General features: G+C 32.3%; 1 protein-coding gene across 1 annotated transcript; it reads right to left on the bottom strand.

Annotated features, from left to right (window-relative positions):
• Window positions 1–4933: 4933 nt before the first annotated feature.
• On the bottom strand, window positions 4934–19713 carry LOC111419812 (regulator of G-protein signaling 17). The gene is made up of 5 exons (XM_023052681.2): window positions 19140–19713; window positions 18645–18703; window positions 7138–7322; window positions 7009–7083; window positions 4934–6944 (listed from the first exon to the last, which is right to left on the bottom strand). The coding sequence occupies exons 2-5, from the start codon at window positions 18699–18701 to the stop codon at window positions 6515–6517; spliced, it is 747 nt and encodes a 248-aa protein (XP_022908449.1). The 5' UTR covers window positions 18702–18703; window positions 19140–19713; the 3' UTR covers window positions 4934–6514.
• Window positions 19714–19723: the final 10 nt, after the last annotated feature.

The raw sequence follows: 19723 nt of genomic DNA, 5'->3' as shown, positions 1-19723 counted from the left end.
TGGACAACCGTAGTCTCGTCAAAATTGAGAATTATTAATTAATGGGAAATTATTGTTAAAGGTCTCGTCCAACTTTTTAATTGTGAAAGGTACTCTAGCAAATTCATTTTGTTAACAATAATTTTCTAATAATACCTTTTTATATTGAAACAGACTGATTAGGTCGTATTAAAACATCATTTTGTTTTATTCAATTCTAACTTTCCGTCAAATCTTGTGAAACAAACACAAAATATTGTTATTTGTTTACCCAATCAAGTTAAATAAACTATTGACAAGTTTTCCATCTTTTCTTTTCTTAATCCTCAATAATTAATATAACAACAGCTTCTCTATATTTATCTACATTTATAGTTTCCACCAAAAAGTTTTTCTTTGCGTTATTTTTGATTTCTAAATTTCACAATTTCTTCATTAATAATCCTTTCCTGAAAATTTTAATAATATTATATCATAGTTTTTATATCATATCATAAACTACAATCTTTAAGCTTCAATTTAACATACATATCATATGAAGATCCTTAAAAATGTGATAGATATGATTTTTTCTAAATTTCGAATCTTTATTGATTTATAAATTTGACAATTTCTTCGTTAATAATTATTTCGTGGAAATTTCAATAATATTATCTTATAGTTTTTATATCGTATCATAAACTAGAATCTTTAAGCTTCAATTTAACATACATATCATATCAAAATTTTTAAAAATGCTGCTGATATGATTTTTTTTAAATTTCGCCTTATTAACTTATAAATTTTACCATTTCTTCTTTGACAATTTTTTCCTGGAATTTTCAATAATATTACCTTATAGTTTTTATATCATATCATAAACTAGAATCTTCAAGCTTCAATTTAACATACGTATCATATCAACATTATTATAAATACAGTCGATATGATTTTTTGAAAATTTCGAATTATTTTTGATGTATAAATTTCACAATTTCTATTTCAATAATTTTTTCATGGAAATTTTAATAATATTATCTTATAGTTTTTATATCATATCATAAACTAGAATCTTTAAGCTTTAATTTAACATACGTATCATGTCAATATTCGTAAAAATACAGTAGATATGATTTTCTAAAATTTCGCGTTATTTCTGATTTATAAATTTCACAATTTCTTCTTTAATAATCTTTTCCTGGAAATTTTAATAATATTATATCATAGTTTCTATATCACATCAAATAGTAAAATGTTTAAGCTTCAACTTAACATACATATCATATTATCATTCTCAAAAATACGATAGATATGATTTTTTGAAAATTTCGCGAAATCTTTAATTTATAAATTTGACCACTCCTTCTTTGACATTTTTTTCCTGGAATTTTCAATAATATTATCTTATACTTTTTATATCATTTCATAAACTAGAATCTTCAAGCTTCAATTTAACATACATATCATATCATGATGCTTAAAAACATAGTCAATACAATTTTTTGAATTATTTCGTAATATTTTTAATTTACAAATTTCACAATTTCTTTTTTAATAATTTTTTCCTGAAAATTTCAATAATATCATTCATAGTTTTTATACCATATCATAAACTGGATTCTTTAAGCTTCAACTTAACATACATATCATGTCAAAATTCTTAAAAATGCAGTCGTTATGATTTTTTTTTTAATTTCACCTTATTATTGATTTATAAATTTGACCATTTCTTTTTTGACAATTCTTTCCTGGAATTTTCAATAATATTATCTTATAGTTTTTATATCATATCATAAACTAGAATCTTTAAGCTTCAATTTAACATACGTATCATGTCAAAATTCGTAAAAATACAATAGATATGATTTTCTGAAAATTTCGCGTTATTTTTGATTTTTAAATGTAATCACATCTAATAATTTTTTCCTGGAAATTTCAATAATATTGTCTAATAGTTTTTATATCATAGCATAAACTAGAATCTTTAAGCTTCAATTTAACATACATATCATATCAAGATTCATTAAAATACAGTCGATATGATTTTTTGAAAATTTCGCGTTATTTCTGATTTATAAATTTCACAATTTCTTCTTTAATAACCTTTTCCTGGAAACTTTAATAATATTATATCATAGTTTCTATATCACATCAAATAGTAGAATGTTTAAGCTTCAATTTAACATACATATCATATCAAAATTCTTAAAAATACAGTCGTTATGATTTTTTTTTAATTTCGCGTTATTATTGATTTATAAATTTGACCATTCCTTCTTTGACAATTTTTTCCAGAATTTTCAATAATATCTCATAGTTTTTATATCATATCATAAACTAGAATCTTTAAGCTTTAATTTAACATACGTATCATGTCAAAATTCGTAAAAATACAATAGATATGATTTTCTGAAAATTTCGCGTTATTTTTGATTTTTAAATGTAATCACATCTAATAATTTTTTCCTGGAAATATCAATAATATTGTCTAATAGTTTTTATATCATAGCATAAACTAGAATCTTTAAGCTTCAATTTAACATACATATCATATCAAGATTCATTAAAATACAGTCGATATGATTTTTTGAAAATTTCGCGTTATTTCTGATTTATAAATTTCACAATTTCTTCTTTAATAACCTTTTCCTGGAAACTTTAATAATATTATATCATAGTTTCTATATCACATCAAATAGTAGAATGTTTAAGCTTCAATTTAACATACATATCATATTATCATTCTCAAAAATACGATAGATATGATTTTTGAAAATTTCGCGAAATTTTTAATTTATAAATTTGACCATTTCTTCTTTGACATTTTTTTCCTGGAATTTTCAACAATATTATCTTATACTTTTTATATCATTTCATAAACTAGAATCTTCGAGCTTCAATTTAACATATATATCATATCATGATTCTTAAAAACACAGTCAATACAATTTTTTGAATTATTTCGTAATATTTTTAATTTATAAATTTCACAATTTCTTTTTTAATAATTTTTTTCTGAAAATTTCAATAATATCATCCATAGTTTTTATACCATATAATAAACTAGATTCTTTAAGCTTCAATTTAACATACATATCATCAAAATTCTTAAAAATACAGTCGTTATAATCTTTTTTTTAATTTCGCTTTATTGATTTATATTGACCATTTCTTCTTTGACAATTTTTTCCTGGAATTTTCAATAATATTATCTTATAGTTTTTATATCATATCATAAACTAGAATCTTTAAGCTTCAATTTAACATACGTATCATGTCAAAATTCGTAAAAATACAATAGATATGATTTTCTGAAAATTTCGCGTTATTTTTGATTTATAAATTTAATCACATCTAATAATTTTTTCCTGGAAATTTCAATAATATTGTCTAATAGTTTTTATATCATAGCATAAACTGGAATCTTTAAGCTTCAATTTAACATACATATCATATCAAGATTCATTAAAATACAGTCGATATGATTTTTTGAAAATTTCGCGTTATTTCTGATTTATAAATTTCACAATTTCTTCTTTAATAACCTTTTCCTGGAAATTTTAATAATATTATATCATAGTTTTTATATCACATCAAATAATAGAATGTTTAAGCTTCAATTTAACATACATATCATATCAAAATTCTTAAAAATACAGTCGTTATGATTTTTTTTTAATTTCGCGTTATTATTGATTTATAAATTTGACCATTCCTTCTTTGACAATTTTTTCCAGAATTTTCAATAATATTATCTCATAGTTTTTATATCATATCATAAACTAGAATCTTTAAGCTTTAATTTAACATACGTATCATGTCAATATTCGTAAAAATACAGTAGATATGATTTTCTAAAATTTCGCGTTTTTTTTGGTTTATAAATTTAATCACATCTAATAATTTTTCCTGGAAATTTTAATAATATGATATCATACTCTTTATATCATATCATAAACTAGAATCTTTAAGCTTCAATTTAACATACATATCATATCAAGATTCATAAAAATATAGCCGATATAATTTTTTGAAAATTTCGCGTTATTTTTGATTTATAAATTTCACAATTTCTTCTTTAATAATCTTTTCCTGGAAATTTTAATAATATTATATCATAGTTTCTATATCACATCAAATAGTAGAATCTTTAAGCTTCAATTTAACATACATATCATATCAAGATTCATAAAAATACAGCCGATATAATTTTTTGTAAATTTCGCGTTATTTTTGATTTATAAATTTCACAATTTCTTCTTTAATAATCTTTTCCTGGAAATTTTAATAATATTATATCATAGTTTTTATATCACATCAAATAATAGAATGTTTAAGCTTCAATTTAACATACATATCATATTATAATTCTTAAAAATACGATAGATATGATTTTTGAAAATTTCGCGAAATTTTTAATTTATAAATTTGACCATTTCTTCTTTGACATTTTTTTCCTGGAATTTTCAATAATATTATCTTATAGTTTTTATATCATTTCATAAACTAGAATCTTCAAGCTTCAATTTAACATACATATCATATCAAGATTCTTAAAAATGCAAGTTTTTTCTAAATTTCGAATTTTTATTGATTTATAAATTTGGCAATTTCTTCATTAACAATTATTTCGTGGAAATTTCAACAATATTATCCTATAGTTTCTATATCATGTCAAAAAGTAGAATGTTTAAGCTTCAATTTAACATACATATCATATCAACATTATTATAAATACAGTCGATATGATTTTTTGAAAATTTCGAATTATTTTTGATGTATAAATCTAAAAAATGTAAAATTTAAACTTTTCTTGAAATATTAATAATATTAGTTTATTATAGAGAGTTAAGATAATTAAGGATTATTTTTTTATAATAATTTAAAAAAATATATATATAAATTAAAAGTTTATTAATTTGTTTTTCAATTTTTTAGGAATCGAAAAACTATAAATAAATAAGTACAACAAATATACATTTGATATTTATTATGTCCTCACAGTGTCATATTAGTGTGTACTACATAATAATGGTATATATAATGTGCAAATAGAATCCGAATGTGTTTTTCGTTTATATGCGTAGAGCGGATTTCAATTCTCTCTTAATTTCTTCATATTTTTCATTGTCAACCAGTTTTTTGTTTTTAATTTTTTGTTATATCACACGATCGTATGATGACGAATCTCGTTTAAGTCTTACAGCCGATTCCGTATTAAATTCTTTTTAAAATTAAATACAGAATTTTCTATAATAATCTAAGACTTCCATTTTACGTTCTTTTTGAGTTTAATAAAGTCATAAATTTGTTACATTTTTTTAATTAAATTTAAAAAGGGATTTGCAGATTTTTTTAATACTACTTTTATTTGGTGATAGTTTTTTTTTGTTGTTGTATTTTTTTAAAGCTATGTTCATATCTAAGAAAAAATAGCCCTTATTTTTATTACTGGTACTTACATCATTTTTTTAAATTTTATTATTAGTATTTTTTGTTCGCAACAGCGTATATTTTTTTTTGCTTTATATGTTTCCACCTACTATCTACAGTTACGTTTGTATTTTTTGCAATTTTTGTTTTTTTTTTGTTGGGAGGGGTTCGACGAGAGTTTTCCTTTTATTTATTTGTTTTATATACACAAACACTAACTAATCACGTTTAATTCGAATTATCGCCAACGAATCCGGAAAATAATAATTAAAAAATGAATTAATTAATTCGAATTAAAATTGAAAAATTAAAAAGATTTCGTCATCTAAAGAAAGGTGTTACGTTTTCTTCGCGAAAATTTTTGAATGTTAAAGTGATAATCGGAATGATGTTTTCTGTATATTAATCATTAAAATTTGAAAAGATGTGCGGAGGGAGAGAGGGAAGGGGCGATGATTGTTCCACGACGCGGGATTTTCTTTTTACATTTTCTTATTATTTTTTTACCCGATAGATTTTCCTCCTAATACTTTTTTTAGGCCGTCGCGAGCGGCTGTTATTGTCATGTACGGCTGAAGCTGATATCCGGAAGGGTTTGGGAAGTGTCCAAACGGAATTTGTGCGTATCCCATTTTTTAAATTATTGAGAAAAAAGGAAATGACTAAGAATCGGGCTGATTCAAGGAATAAACTTATTTATTAATAATTTAAATAATATACATTATTTATATACAGCGTGTTAATTAATTATCGGTTATGCAACCAACACTGCAAATCGCGTATTGCAATACCACTACTGTGATATTGGTTGCATAACGTGATAATTAATTAACACACTATTATTATTAAGTTTATTTTAATAAATAAATTTACTTTTAAATCTTGAATCTAGAAGTGTTTTAGCCATTTCCGATATTTACTTAACTGGATATCTTATTCTGTTCCATAAATAGAATAGATACATCTACATATTTATTTTTATTATTTTTTTGTGACATTTTAAAAAATAATAAATTTCCTGTTATTTGGATGTTAATGAAATGTAAATGGTGAAGGTGGAGAGTAGGCCGTCGAGTTTAATTTTTATTATTTTTGGGGTCGTCGAATGAGACGCTCTCGACCCTTAACCTTGGCGTGGGGTTTCTGCGTCAGTTTCGTTGGTCTGTTGCGCTAAAGATTTATATAGAGGCGAGTTTACGAAACGTGGGTAACTGTCGCGGTGCATCAGGGTGTAAATTTGCAACTGAGCTTCGTCGAACGTATGCGGCGAGGGCTCGACCATGTTCCGATTAACGATCTCGCGCACCCTTGAGTCCAGCGACACCTCCTTCGGCGACAATATCGAAATATAATCCTCGTAGATGACCCTAGCTTTCGGTTCAACCGCTTCCGGGTTCGTCTCCTTCTTTAAATCCTCGCACGCCAACCAAAAGAGGATGTTCTCCTCCGAGTACTCGCACCTCAGGAACTCCCTGAACACTTTTCTACCCGCCGAACTCTTCATCAGCTTATCGAACGACCTTCCCCAACTTCGTATCTCATCCAAAGAAGGACTACAATTTTTAATTATTTATTTATTAACACTATTTTATAATTAATTTACATTTTTATACTTACACTGGCTCTCCATCGCATGGAACCAAAGGATCATGCTTATGAAGACCATCCTCGTTCGATTTTGATGATGTGTTGCTACGAAACAATTCAATCAAGTCAAGCATAAAATTTTACGCAAAAATTCCTTACCAAATACAACTACAACAGCAACACCAGTACAGGCAACATGGCTTCTTCGGGTAGCCTGTGGGAGAGTGACAATGAGATGTTAGTTTAGAGTTGGATCGAGCCAGGCTTGGATTCGACCCTCTTAGACGACAACTTGCAGTCCCCGCCCTGTTTTCTGGAACTAGCTCAGTTAAACCGCAGGACATCTAATAAAACAAAATTAAATATGTATATTATATACACACTGTGTTAATTAATTATCGCACCCGACGTCATCATTGCAAGTATGCAACCAATATGACAGCGCAATACGCATCATATGCAAATCGCGTATTGCAATACCAATACTGTGATATTGGTTGCATACTTAGTTGTCACAGCAGATATGTTGTTTATTGATTTATACACATTTAAAATACTATTATCTGCCATATCGATATTTATGCATCTGAGAGCAAAGGTGAAAGACAATAATATTGTTAAGAATAAAGTTTTCTTCTAAATTTTTTTTTATTGTGGCTTCTCAGGCATTGTCTAGAATTTGTGCAAGTTCAAGATCTGAGCTGCACTCGATCAATTCTCCCAAAATTAAAATTCGTGTTTCAGACTGACGTTTAACAGTTTTCTTTAAAGCATTTTTTAGTAATTCCTATCGTGATGTTGAACGTGAGAAAAAGAGATAAGAGTATATGTTTTCAATTATTCCAAAACATGTTATTAAACATCCTACTAAATTTAAAGAGTGATACCCGTCTTGAGAAACGTGCGGCTAAACCCGAATGTTTCTAGTTCTAATGTTAGTTCTAGTTTTACACTAGCACTATTACTGGAACTAACACAAGACCTAGAACTAGAATCATTCGGGTTTAGCCGTCTTGAGAGACGTGCGGCTAAACCCGAATGTTTCTAGTTCTAATGTTAGTTTTAGTTTTACACTAGCACTATCACTGGAATTAACACAAGACCTAGAGCTAGAATCATTCGGGTTTAGCCGTCTTGAGAGACGTGCGGCTAAACCCAAATGTTTCTAGTTCTAGGTCTTGTGTTAGTTCCAGTTTTGTACTAGAACTAGCAGAACACCTAGAAGTAAAATCATTCGGGTTTAGCCGTCTTGAGAGACGTGCGGCTAAACCCGAATGTTTCTAGTTCAAATGTTAGTTCTAGTTTTACACTAGCACTGTCACTGGAATTAACACAAGACCTAGAACTAGAATCATTCGGGTTTAGCCGTCTTGAGAGACGTGCGGCTAAACCCGAATGTTTCTAGTTCTCGGTCTAGTGTTAGTTCTAGTTTTATACTAGCACTATCACTAGAACTAACAGAAAATCTAGAACCAGAATCATTCGGGTTTAGCCATCTTGAGAGACGTGCGGCTAAACCCGAATGTTTCTAGTTCTAGGTCTAGTGTTAGTTCCAGTTTTGCACTAGAACTAACAGAACACCTAGAACTATAATCATTCGGGTTTAGCCGTCTTGAGAGACGTGCGGCTAAACCCGAATGTTTCTAGTTCTAATGTTAGTTCTAGTTTTACACTAGTACTATCACTGGAGAAGACGGCTAAACCCGAATGATTCTAGTTCTAGGTCTTGTGTTAGTTCCAGTTTTGCGCTAGAACTAATACAACACCTAGAACTAGAAACATTCGGGTTTAGCCGTACGTCTCTCAAGACGGCTAAACCCGAATGATTCTAGTTCTAGGTCTAGTTTTAGATCCAGTTTTGCGCTAGAACTAACACAACACCTAGAACTAGAATCATTCGGGTTTAGCCGTCTTGAGAGACGTGCGGCTAAACCCGAATGTTTCTAGTTCTCGGTCTAGTGTTAGTTCTAGATTTATACTAGCACTATCACTAGAACTAACAGAAAATCTAGAACTAGAATCATTCGGGTTTAGCCGTCTTGAGAAACGTGCGGCTAAACCGGAATGTTTCTAGTTCAAATGTTAGTTCTAGTTTTACACTAACACTGTTACTGGAATTAACACAAGACCTAGAACTAGAATCATTCGGGTTTAGCCGTCTTAACAGACGTGCGGCTAAACCCGAATGTTTCTAGTTCCCGGTCTGGTGTTAGTTCTAGTTTTACACTAGCACTACCCCTAGAACTAATACAAGACATGTTTCTAGGTGGCCGGCAACATCTCGAATTTTCCTAGTGTAAGTTTTGCTTAAAACTTTGCAACCCTTCTTTTTGGTGCTTCAATTTAAAAACACTCCTCCGAATTAAAACCGGGTTTGATGTAATAAAATTTAATTAACAAACAAGCTCATCAATTTCATCAACAAAGCTCAATTTGCTAAATATTAGTGAAAACCGCATCTCGAATTATAGAAGACAATGTTAAAAACTCGAGTGCACCTCATCGAAAAAAACAGGCCTTATCGTTGTCGAGATACAGCCGCTCCGTACCATTAACGGGACACCTGTATATACAGGTGTCCCACCTAAGTTGCCTCGATCCATAACCGAATTATGATTGAGTTTTTCAAAAAATGTTTCAGATAAAAGTTGAATCGAATCATATCGTACATATTTTAAAATTAGTTTCAATAATGGCGGACTTCCGCTTCTACCGGAAAAAGGATATCAACTTTGTTATTTTAAATGGAACATCCTGTATATTATTGCATTTTTGGATTCTTTGTGAGATTTCAATGGTACTTTGTTAAAGATAACTTAGGTCTAACGGGTTTTAATCATGGATAACTTAATTTTTTTAAATGGAACAATATACCAGTTTTTGCATAACTGGATGTAAAAGTTAATTCCCTTTCAGTTTTATACAGGTATCATGCTGTTTATCTTCAATGGTTTTGGAGATATTCCCGACTTTTCAGTTTTTTACGATAGATATGTATTGCGAAGTAGGTTTAGGACTGGTAAAATGGAAGGTGGTCGACGCTTTGCAATACTATTAAAAGTTGAAGTAGGCTTGGAAAACAAACTAGGTAAACTGTCATTGGTGCTTCACGCATTAGAACTGGTTTTCACAGTATTATTTGTTAACATAATACACTGTTGGAAATAATTCACGAGCACACCCTGTATAATCTGAACGCGTGTGTCTAGCGCAATAAAATTTGGTATGGAAGTAGTACTAAAGTAGTGTAACTTACTCTTCCATGCAGAGCGGCACAACTCTGCTGGGAGGAGAAACATCAACGTACAACTGTATTGTAGCGAGAGGGATAACGTTGAACCAGTCATGTCCCAAACATGTTCGATCGGATTCAGATACGGAAAACGAGCTGGCCATGGAAGCATTCGTATACAGTGCTCTTCCACAAAGGTCTGATCAACTCGCCCGATGTGCGGTCGGACGTTGTCGTGCATGTATAGCAGACCTGGGCGCTGCCGAACATTGGAAAGCATAACGGACCGTAGCACCTCATCTAGGTATCGTTGACCCGTCATGGTTTGCTATACACGCAGCAGACGTGTAGGTCCACCATGTGTAATCGCACCCCATACTATAATGCTCGATTGTCGGTGGATAGGGCGTTCTTGCACGCACTGCTCGAGTAGATGCTCACCACGTCTCCGACGAACTAAAATTCGCGCATCACCGGTGCTCAATTCGAATCTTGATTCGTCGGAAAACAAAATGTCCCTCTATTATTATTATTATTAAACGCCGCCGTGCAGTTCGCGTAGTGAGGGCGCCTTCCCCTGCCGGTGTCCAAACAGCTCATGCTAAAGCGCTAAGCACATGAGCGCGATCCTCGCGTGCTGTGGCCGCAGCTGAAGGTACAGTCATGTTCACGGGAAATGCACACTCAAGATCAAGCGCTGTTATGAGATCCGACATGGCGCTGGCTAAACGGGCTGAACCGAACGCCCACGAGTCACGGGCTCGGCTCAGCCCGTTTAGCCAGCGGCATGTCGGATCTTACAACAGCGCTTGACCTTGAGTGTGCATTTCCCGTGAATATGTCACTTCGGTCTCCATAGCGACGGAATGTTCCACTTGGAATGACAGCTCAGTCAACAATGCCGCGACGGAACAACTCGAAACTCGCTGAATAAACTCGTCTAGAGTAAACCTTTGTGCTCCGCAAATATTATGGATTGATCTTCACGCGTTCAGATTATATGTATATGGTGTGCTCGTAAATTATTTCCAACAGTGTAATTAAAAATGTCACGCGGAAAGAATTAGTAGTTTTAAGAGTTTACGCACAACAATATCCAGATAGGAGGCATCCAAATAGGAGGGCATTTCTGTCCTTACTGGAAAGATTTACAAATACGGAATCCGTAAAATGTACTAAGCGCAACCGTAATAAGTTGCACGTTAAGCTGTGCAAAAAAATGCACAGAAATGCAAGCACAAAAATGCTTGTGGATTTTAAGAAAACATAATTATTATCCGTATCGAATCCAGTTGCACCAGGAAATTAGTGAAGGTGATTTCGAAAGCAGGCTGTTATTCTGTCAGTGGGCAATTGAAAGAACTAATCTTGAGGCGAATTTTTTCGAACAAACTTTTCGGATAAAGCTACCTTTCACAAAAATGGGTTTGTGAATCGTCACAATTGTCATTATTATGATACAACAAACCCCATCGATAGCATGCAACGCATAACCAGTACAGATGGTCAGTGAACGTGTGGGCAGGTCATAATCAACGTTTGACGGGTAGGATTTATTTAGAATTTTTAGAAAATAATCTGGGCGTTCTAATATTCCACTAGCTATTCGTCAGTGGATGTAGTTCCAACACGATGGTTTGGAAATTTTGAACATTTGATGCAATAGTGTTTTTTTACTTGCGTTTTGTTTCCAGTGGTCTTGTTGGCCACTTTTTAAGCATGCCAGTAATATTTCTGCCAGTCCCAAGTCTGGTCATCCATGATTAAGAGCCATGTTCAGCCATCGTTTCAAATTTTTGTATGTTTGTTACATCAAAATTTCTATTTTTTTTATATAGTTTTCAGTGATGCATTTAGTTTTTTCAAAAAATGTCGCGTAACGTTTCTAAAATCACGTTTTAAAAAAATTTTGAATACGGAATGCATCACCAGGTAGTGAAATGTAAAGTAAATCATATTTAAAGAGTTCAATTTTTTTATTAAATGCTGCAAATTTAAATAAAATGGGTTTAAAACGTTTAGTCGGTTTTGATTGCTTGCGGAGTATAAATATGGCAACATCGCAAATATTGCTCCGTTCCAAACATTGAGCGAGACATAGTGGAGCTCGGTATTCTAGCTTCTTAATTTACGTAGAATGCAAAACAAAGTGTGGTAATAAATTTTTAATAATGAGAATATTTGCACAATTATCTGATCTAATTATTAAAATAAATACAAAATAAAAATGTAAAGAATATCACCAAAGGTATATTTTAAAATAAATAATACAATATAAATAATAAAAAAAATATAAACTCATAAAAAACTAACAATTTTCTGCTATAAGGGTACTAAAATTTTACATCATTGTAAAGAGAAAAACAATCTCTATCAAATGAGCCTAACGAATTCGTTGCTCATTTATTTTCTGAAATCTAAACAATTGAATGCTGTCTTATTATGGCAAATAAAATATTAAACAACTTTTGTATAAAATGTTTTTTTATAAAGTTGATAATTACCAAAATATATACTATATTCCATAAATAATGGACACCCTGTATAAAAATATATGGTGTTTCTGTAAGTGGTGGCATAATTTCAACCTAGAGCAAAAATTATGACAACTAGTGTAAACATTTTTAATCTTTAAATACAGGGTGATTTATTCACCCTGTATTCATCAAAGTTTGACATATAAATAAAAAATAAAAAATGTTAGTGAACATATGAGTTGTCTGGTTTCAATATCCCCTAAATCCATTTTTGGGCAAAAATGAGATATATACGCCATCTGTTAGAAAAAGTTGTTTTCTATAAAATACTCAATGATTTGTATTAAAAAACGCGCGAATCCCTTAAAAATTCAAATCAAATAGACAGCCTTTAGATATTAAAGAGAGCTACTTTCGATTTATTTTTAATACTTCCTTCAACATCGGCTTTGGATCTCCTAGCACCGATGTTTGCTCTAAGTGTTTTGAACTCCAGGAAAAAATTAAAAATGAAAAGGTTGCATCTATTAAAACAGTGCTAACTACAGAATACCGAATACATAAGCTCAGGGCCAAAGCATTTTTTGAACAGCTAAAAGAGAAACGGGACGGCCTTCTGACAATTTCTTTTGATTGTCAGAAAAACTTGGTATTGCCCAAAATACCAGATCAAAGTACCTATTATAGTAGACAACTGTACATTTACAACTTCACTACTGTAGTGGGGCACTCACATGCTCCGTTAACAAAAGATAATGTTAAAATTTTCACGTGGACTGAAGATGAACATGCCAAGGGCGCCAACGAAATCGTAAGCTGCGTCTTTTACACTTTAAACAATAGTAACTTAGAGGGAATAGATACACTTTGATTGGTCGCCGGTGGATGCGGCGGCCAACATAAAAATACCATTATGATATGTATGTTGTTCAAATGGCTAAGCAGTATAAGCAGTTCTATTAGAACAATCGAGCTGGTATTCCCAGTGGTTGGGCACTCCTACATTCCACCTGACAGGGTTTTTGCTACTATCGAAAAAGAAATAAGAAAGAAAGAAGAAATTGTAATGCCAGAAGAATACATAAATATTTTTCAAGAACATGCTACTGTTTTTAAACTTGGAAAAGATGTTCCCGATAGTGATTGGAAAGGTGCTGGTCAAAAAATCCTTAAGCCAGTGTCTCAGTGGCATTTTAAATTTAACCAATGTAAGAGATATATTATATGACGTGGCAACAAAAACGTCATCACCATTCGAGGTGAGTTATCTTACCGTTCAGACACCGGAACATTCAAAGGAGTTTTTAGGAAAAACCAAACCGCCATGAATATCCAGCCAAAAGAAATTCCTACCGGAGTGAAACCAAAAGATCTGAAAATGAGAGATGTAAATAACTTGTTCAGCAAACATTATGGAAAGAACTGGAGAGCGGTAGAAAATTTGGCTTATTATAGAGATGTGTTGGGAAAATTTCAGAACAATAATATTCCTGGCGATTCCCAAGAAGACAGTGGGGACGAAGAGCCTAGTTTATGTGAATCAACCGAAAATATACCTGATGTTAGAGTTTAAGAGTTTTTTAAGTACAGTTTTTAAATAACATATCTTTCAAAAAATAAAGTTTCCTGTTATTAGCTACAAAGAGATTTGATTCACTTTCAATTCATGCCTAATCCATTTTGTTCAGATTCAAATGAGCCTTAATCCACAGTTTGGTAGCAAACGCAACCAAACACCATTTTTAAATCCACTTTGTGATTTTTATATCTATTTCAAAAGACGTGGTTATAGAATTTTTGAAACTACAGTAAGTCTTCTAATAACAAATAAATTATGTTTGAATTAATAACGCCAAAATCATCCCAAAATACTTTTTGCCGTTTTCTCAAAATCGAAAAATTTGGACTTAAGGGTATTTGAAACCAAACAACTCATATGTCCTATTTCAATTATTTACGAAATTATAACACTTTAAAGTTTTCTGCAGCGAATTTATTAATAGTCAGTAAGATCAAACATTCAACAAAAGAGTATGCTGATATACCGGGTGTTTCATTTAAAATGACATGTGCTTATATCTCAAAAACAAAAACTCGAATCGAAAAAAGTTTCAAGTAAACATTTTTTGGTGAGAAGGGAGACACATTGTACACATGAACAGAATATTTTTCAGGGTTGCCTAAAGACCCTTCTAACGTCATTTTTAATTTTTCAAATGGTACATATACTTTTTTCTTTCAAAGTCTTAAACAACTTGACAAACTGATTACATTTTGCTTAAAATATTTTTTCTTAAACTCTCCGTTATGACAACAAAAACAAAAATTAATTAGTAAAAAAAACGATTTAATTAATCGTAAAATAATATTAAAAGTCTTCTTAACTTTTGAAATCGTCTTAGAACATTGATAAAAAATTTTTTTTTAATGTTTATAAATCGAGTAAACCATTGTGATCAAAGCAAAAATGGAACACTTCTCTACTCCACAGAAAATTCAGATGGTGTTAGCTTACGGTGAAAATTTCGCTGAGACCCATCAAAATTTCTGGAATGTGGTAATGTGGAGGAAAAAGAACGAATACGTGCAAGATCGATTATGAATGAACAGAATCAAATAGCTGTTTTAGCAGCTGTAGATGTTAATCCTCATGTAAGTTGGCGTCAATTGTCAAAAGATTCAGGCATTTTATTAACGAGTGTACATCAGATTTTGAAACTTAATAAGTTTTATCCGTATCATGTCTCTCTACACCAACAATTGTGCAATTTTGTACTTGGGGCATGGAAAAATTTGCCTTTTTCTTCAACGTACTATTTTCCAACGAATCCTCTTTCACCAATCACAGCCAAGTAAATCGTCATAACATGCACTATTGGTCACATGAAAATCCTCGTTGGCTAAAACAAGTTGATCATCAAAAACCATGGTCAGTTAATGTCTGGTGCGGCATTGTTGGCAATAAAATAATTTATTGATGGCAATTTGAACGGCAGAAAGTATCGGAATTTTTGTTGAACGATTTACCGGTTTTGTTGCCTCTGGAGCGAAGACTTGCGCTATGGTAGTAGCATGATAGATGTCCATCTCATTATGCTCTAGCCTAAATGCTTCGCAATGTGCAGAGAATGTTTTCAATGAGAATTCAGAAATGTTTAGAAGTGAATGGTCATCATTTTGAGTATAAAGGTGACTTCATAAATTTTAATCAATGTTCTAAGGTCATTTCAAAAATGAAGAAGAATTTTAGTACTATTTTAGGATTAATTAAATCGTCTTTTTATTAATTAAATTTTTTAATGAAATACTATTAATAGCTATGTTCTAAAAAGCGACCCCAACTCGTATTCACATGGAGCGGTGTTGCCGCATTAGGCAACAAATTTTTCTAGCTTTCACAGTTTCGGCAATATTGCCAAATTTATAAGACGCTGCAAATGTCATTTTTTTTTAAATCGTCATATAATTCAAAAACGATACCAGTTAGACCTAAGGTATCCTTAACAAAGTACCATTGAAATTTCGCAAAGAATCCAAAAATGCAATAATATACAGGATGTTCCATTTGAAATAATGGCTATGGCTATGGACCGAGGCAACTTAGGCACCTGTATACAGGGTGTTTCGGTGACTCGGGGAACAAATTTAACCATATATACTAGAGTGAAAATGATGACGATTCATGTAAAAAAAATTAGTAAAAGTCTTCAAATTTCGACGATACAGGCCATCAAAGTTAGGAAATTTTAACACATTTTTCCAAGTATCTTAAACACTATTTACAGTAAAGCGTTGAAATTTGGTACAGTGTAAATCAATGTCATGTAAAATCGTTAGGCAATTTGTGAATTGGATCGGTCATCGAGAACAATGCTGTACAGGTGTTCCTAAGGTTTGTTTGTCCAGAACTTTTTTATTCTATCATAACCGTACATTTATATTTGCAGTATCTAATAGCAAATTTAGTTTAGAAACATATTTATTATTTAGCAATTTAGCAAATTGAGCTTTGTTGATGAAATTGATGAGCTTGTTTGTTAATTAAATTTTATTACATCAAACTCCGCTGCACAGTCATCATTTGTAACTAATTATAGTATCTAATTATACAAAATCTTCCTCTATGTGGTCATGTTGAAAATATGGTACAAATGTCAAACTTGTAGGTCAGTTTGATCCACTACTATAGTCTATTTTTTAATTCGGGGGAGCGTTTTCAAATTTAAGCACCAAAAAGAAGGGTTGCAAAGTTTTAAGCAAAACTTACACTAGGAAAATTCGAGATGTTGCCAGCCGTCTAGAAACATGTCTTGTATTAGTTCTAGTGATAGTGCTAGTGTAAAACTAGAACTAACACAAGACCTAGAACTAGAAACATTCGGGTTTAGCCGCACGTCTGTTAAGACGGCTAACCCGAATGATTCTAGTTCTAGGTCTTGTGTTAATTCCAGTGATAGTGCTAGTGTAAAACTAGAACTAACATTAGAACTAGAAACATTCGGGTTTAGCCGCACGTCTCTCAAGACGGCTAAACCCGAATGATTCTAGTTCTAGGTCTTGTGTTAATTCCAGTGATAGTGCTAGTGTAAAACTAGAACTAACATTAGAACTAGAAACATTCGGGTTTAGCCGCACGTCTCTCAAGACGGCTAAACCCGAATGATTCTAGTTCTAGGTCTTGTGTTAATTCCAGTGATAGTGCTAGTGTAAAACTAGAACTAACATTTGAATTAGAAACATTCGGGTTTAGCCACATGTCTTTCAAGACGGCTAAACCCGAATGATTCTAGTTCTAGGTCTTGTGTTAATTCCAGTGATAGTGCTAGTGTAAAACTAGAACTAACATTAGAACTAGAAACATTCGGGTTTAGCCGCACGTCTCTCAAGACGGCTAAACCCGAATGATTCTAGTTCTAGGTCTTGTGTTAATTCCAGTGATAGTGCTAGTGTAAAACTAGAACTAACATTAGAACTAGAAACATTCGGGTTTAGCCGCACGTCTTTCAAGACGGCTAAACCCGAATGATTCTAGTTCTAGGTCTTGTGTTAATTCCAGTGATAGTGCTAGTGTAAAACTAGAACTAACATTTGAACTAGAAACATTCAGGTTTAGCCACACGTCTTTCAAGACGGCTAAACCCGAATGATTCTAGTTCTAGGTCTTGTGTTAATTCCAGTGATAGTGCTAGTGTAAAACTAGAACTAACATTAGAACTAGAAACATTCGGGTTTAGCCGCACGTCTCTTAAGACGGCTAAACCCGAATGATTCTAGTTCTAGGTCTTGTGTTAATTCCAGTGATAGTGCTTGTGTAAAACTAGAACTAACATTTGAACTAGAAACATTCGGGTTTAGTCACACGTCTTTCAAGAGGGCTAAACCCGAATGATTCTAGTTCTAGGTCTTGTGTTAATTCCAGTGATAGTGCTAGTGTAAAACTAGAACTAACATTAGAACTAGAAACATTCGGGTTTAGCCACACGTCTTTCAAGACGGCTAAACCCGAATGATTCTAGTTCTAGATCTTGTGTTAATTCCAGTGATAGTGCTAGTGTAAAACTAGAACTAACATTTGAACTAGAAACATTCGGGTTTAGCCGCACGTCTCTCAAGACGGCTAAACCCGAATGATTCTAGTTCTAGGTCTTGTATTAATTCCAGTGATAGTGCTAGTGTAAAACTAGAACTAACATTAGAACTAGAAACATTCGGGTTTAGCCGCACGTCTCTCAAGGCGGCTAAACCCGAATGATTCTAGTTCTAGATCTTCTGTTAGTTCTAGTGATAGTGCTAGTGTAAAACTAGAACTAACATTCGGAAATATACAGGAACTACAGAACTAGGAATATACAGGATGTTCCATTAAAACTTACTAATTTTAAAATATGATTCGGCTATGGACCGAGTTAACTTAGGTGGGACACCCTGTATATATTTCTTTTATTTCTTATTTTTACCTTCTTTGGAATAACTGTAGAACTGCATAATACCGTGGTTGAAACGACTGCTCCCATCCCTGAAAATATAATTAAAGAGAAAAAAAATTAATTAACCCCAAAATTGTATGATCATAACAAAGCCCATTTAAAATTAGGAATAAAATAAACGAAGTTACTTTTAGATTAGTAAAGCAGATTTAGTTTGTAGTTTACATTGCATTGAATAATTGACTGTTAGTTTTCGTATTTGAATGAAGTGGAATTAATTTAGATGTGGTGAAAATATTTCTTTTGAAGATTTTATGAATGAAGTGAAGATCAAATTTGATTGGGGTTATCAACGTCGCGCAATCAACAAGTGGATGTTTACGGCTCGCCGGGATAGCAATAGATCAATACCTGCTAGGAAGCGAAGGTTAACTGCCAAATGGTGCCAAACTGTAGAAGCGCTTTGTTTGGAAAATGGATTGTTGGGCAAAAAAATGTTGGAAAATTTAGTCTAGTATTAAGTACCTTTGTCGGTCAACGGTCGTAGATGCCGGTAGCTGCTTTAGCGGCCATCGTAGCGAAGTAACCCCTTAATTGGGGTCGGAAAACTCGCCACGACCGTGAGGCGGTTGACGAGGCCGAAGTAATCCCATAACTGAACATAAGGGCGTCTATATCTGTCGAAACTGACACTTTGAAATAAAACAAAATTGAACACAGTTTTAACACCCGTTAGCACACACTACCGCAAAGGTCCGGCGGCCATTTCGGCGGAAAACCGTATTTTCCCCTGGCGAACCTTCATAACATGGCGTCGACGACGTCCAAAACGACGTCCGGCGTCTTTCCCCACTCCCTTCACCTGGTGAAGCGACGTCTGCGTACGCAATAGTAGGAGGACTGAATGGCACCAGCGCCTCCACTATGAAGCTTAAACTATTTAGGCGTTCAGACGTGTCAGAATCGATCGGAAAACATCTGTACTTGCGCCATTCGTTCCGACGGATGTCGCGACGTTCCGGATAAACAAAACAAAAAAAAACAAACCTAAAATATGCCTAAATAACCTAAATAACACCAAACACCAAAGAGAATTTTCGCTGAATCCG

This window comes from Onthophagus taurus, chromosome 8, assembly GCF_036711975.1.
Source record: "Onthophagus taurus isolate NC chromosome 8, IU_Otau_3.0, whole genome shotgun sequence".
In the NCBI taxonomy this organism is placed as follows: Eukaryota; Metazoa; Arthropoda; class Insecta; order Coleoptera; family Scarabaeidae; genus Onthophagus; species Onthophagus taurus.
The sequence above is the reverse complement of the archived record's forward strand: the minus strand, read 5'-3'. Positions and strand labels throughout refer to the sequence as shown.

What these genes read in the sequence shown, in the direction of transcription:
- LOC111419812 (XM_023052681.2), bottom strand. Translation starts at nt 18,701, where the DNA reads ATGGGAGCAGTCGTTTCAACCACGGTATTATGCAGTTCTACAGTTATT. An exon ending in TGCTGTTGTAGTTGTATTTG is followed by an intron (nt 7,084 to 7,137) that starts GTAAGGAATTTT and finishes ATTGTTTCGTAG; the next exon opens with CAACACATCATCAAAATCGA. An exon ending in CCATGCGATGGAGAGCCAGT is followed by an intron (nt 6,945 to 7,008) that starts GTAAGTATAAAA and finishes TAAAAATTGTAG; the next exon opens with TCCTTCTTTGGATGAGATAC.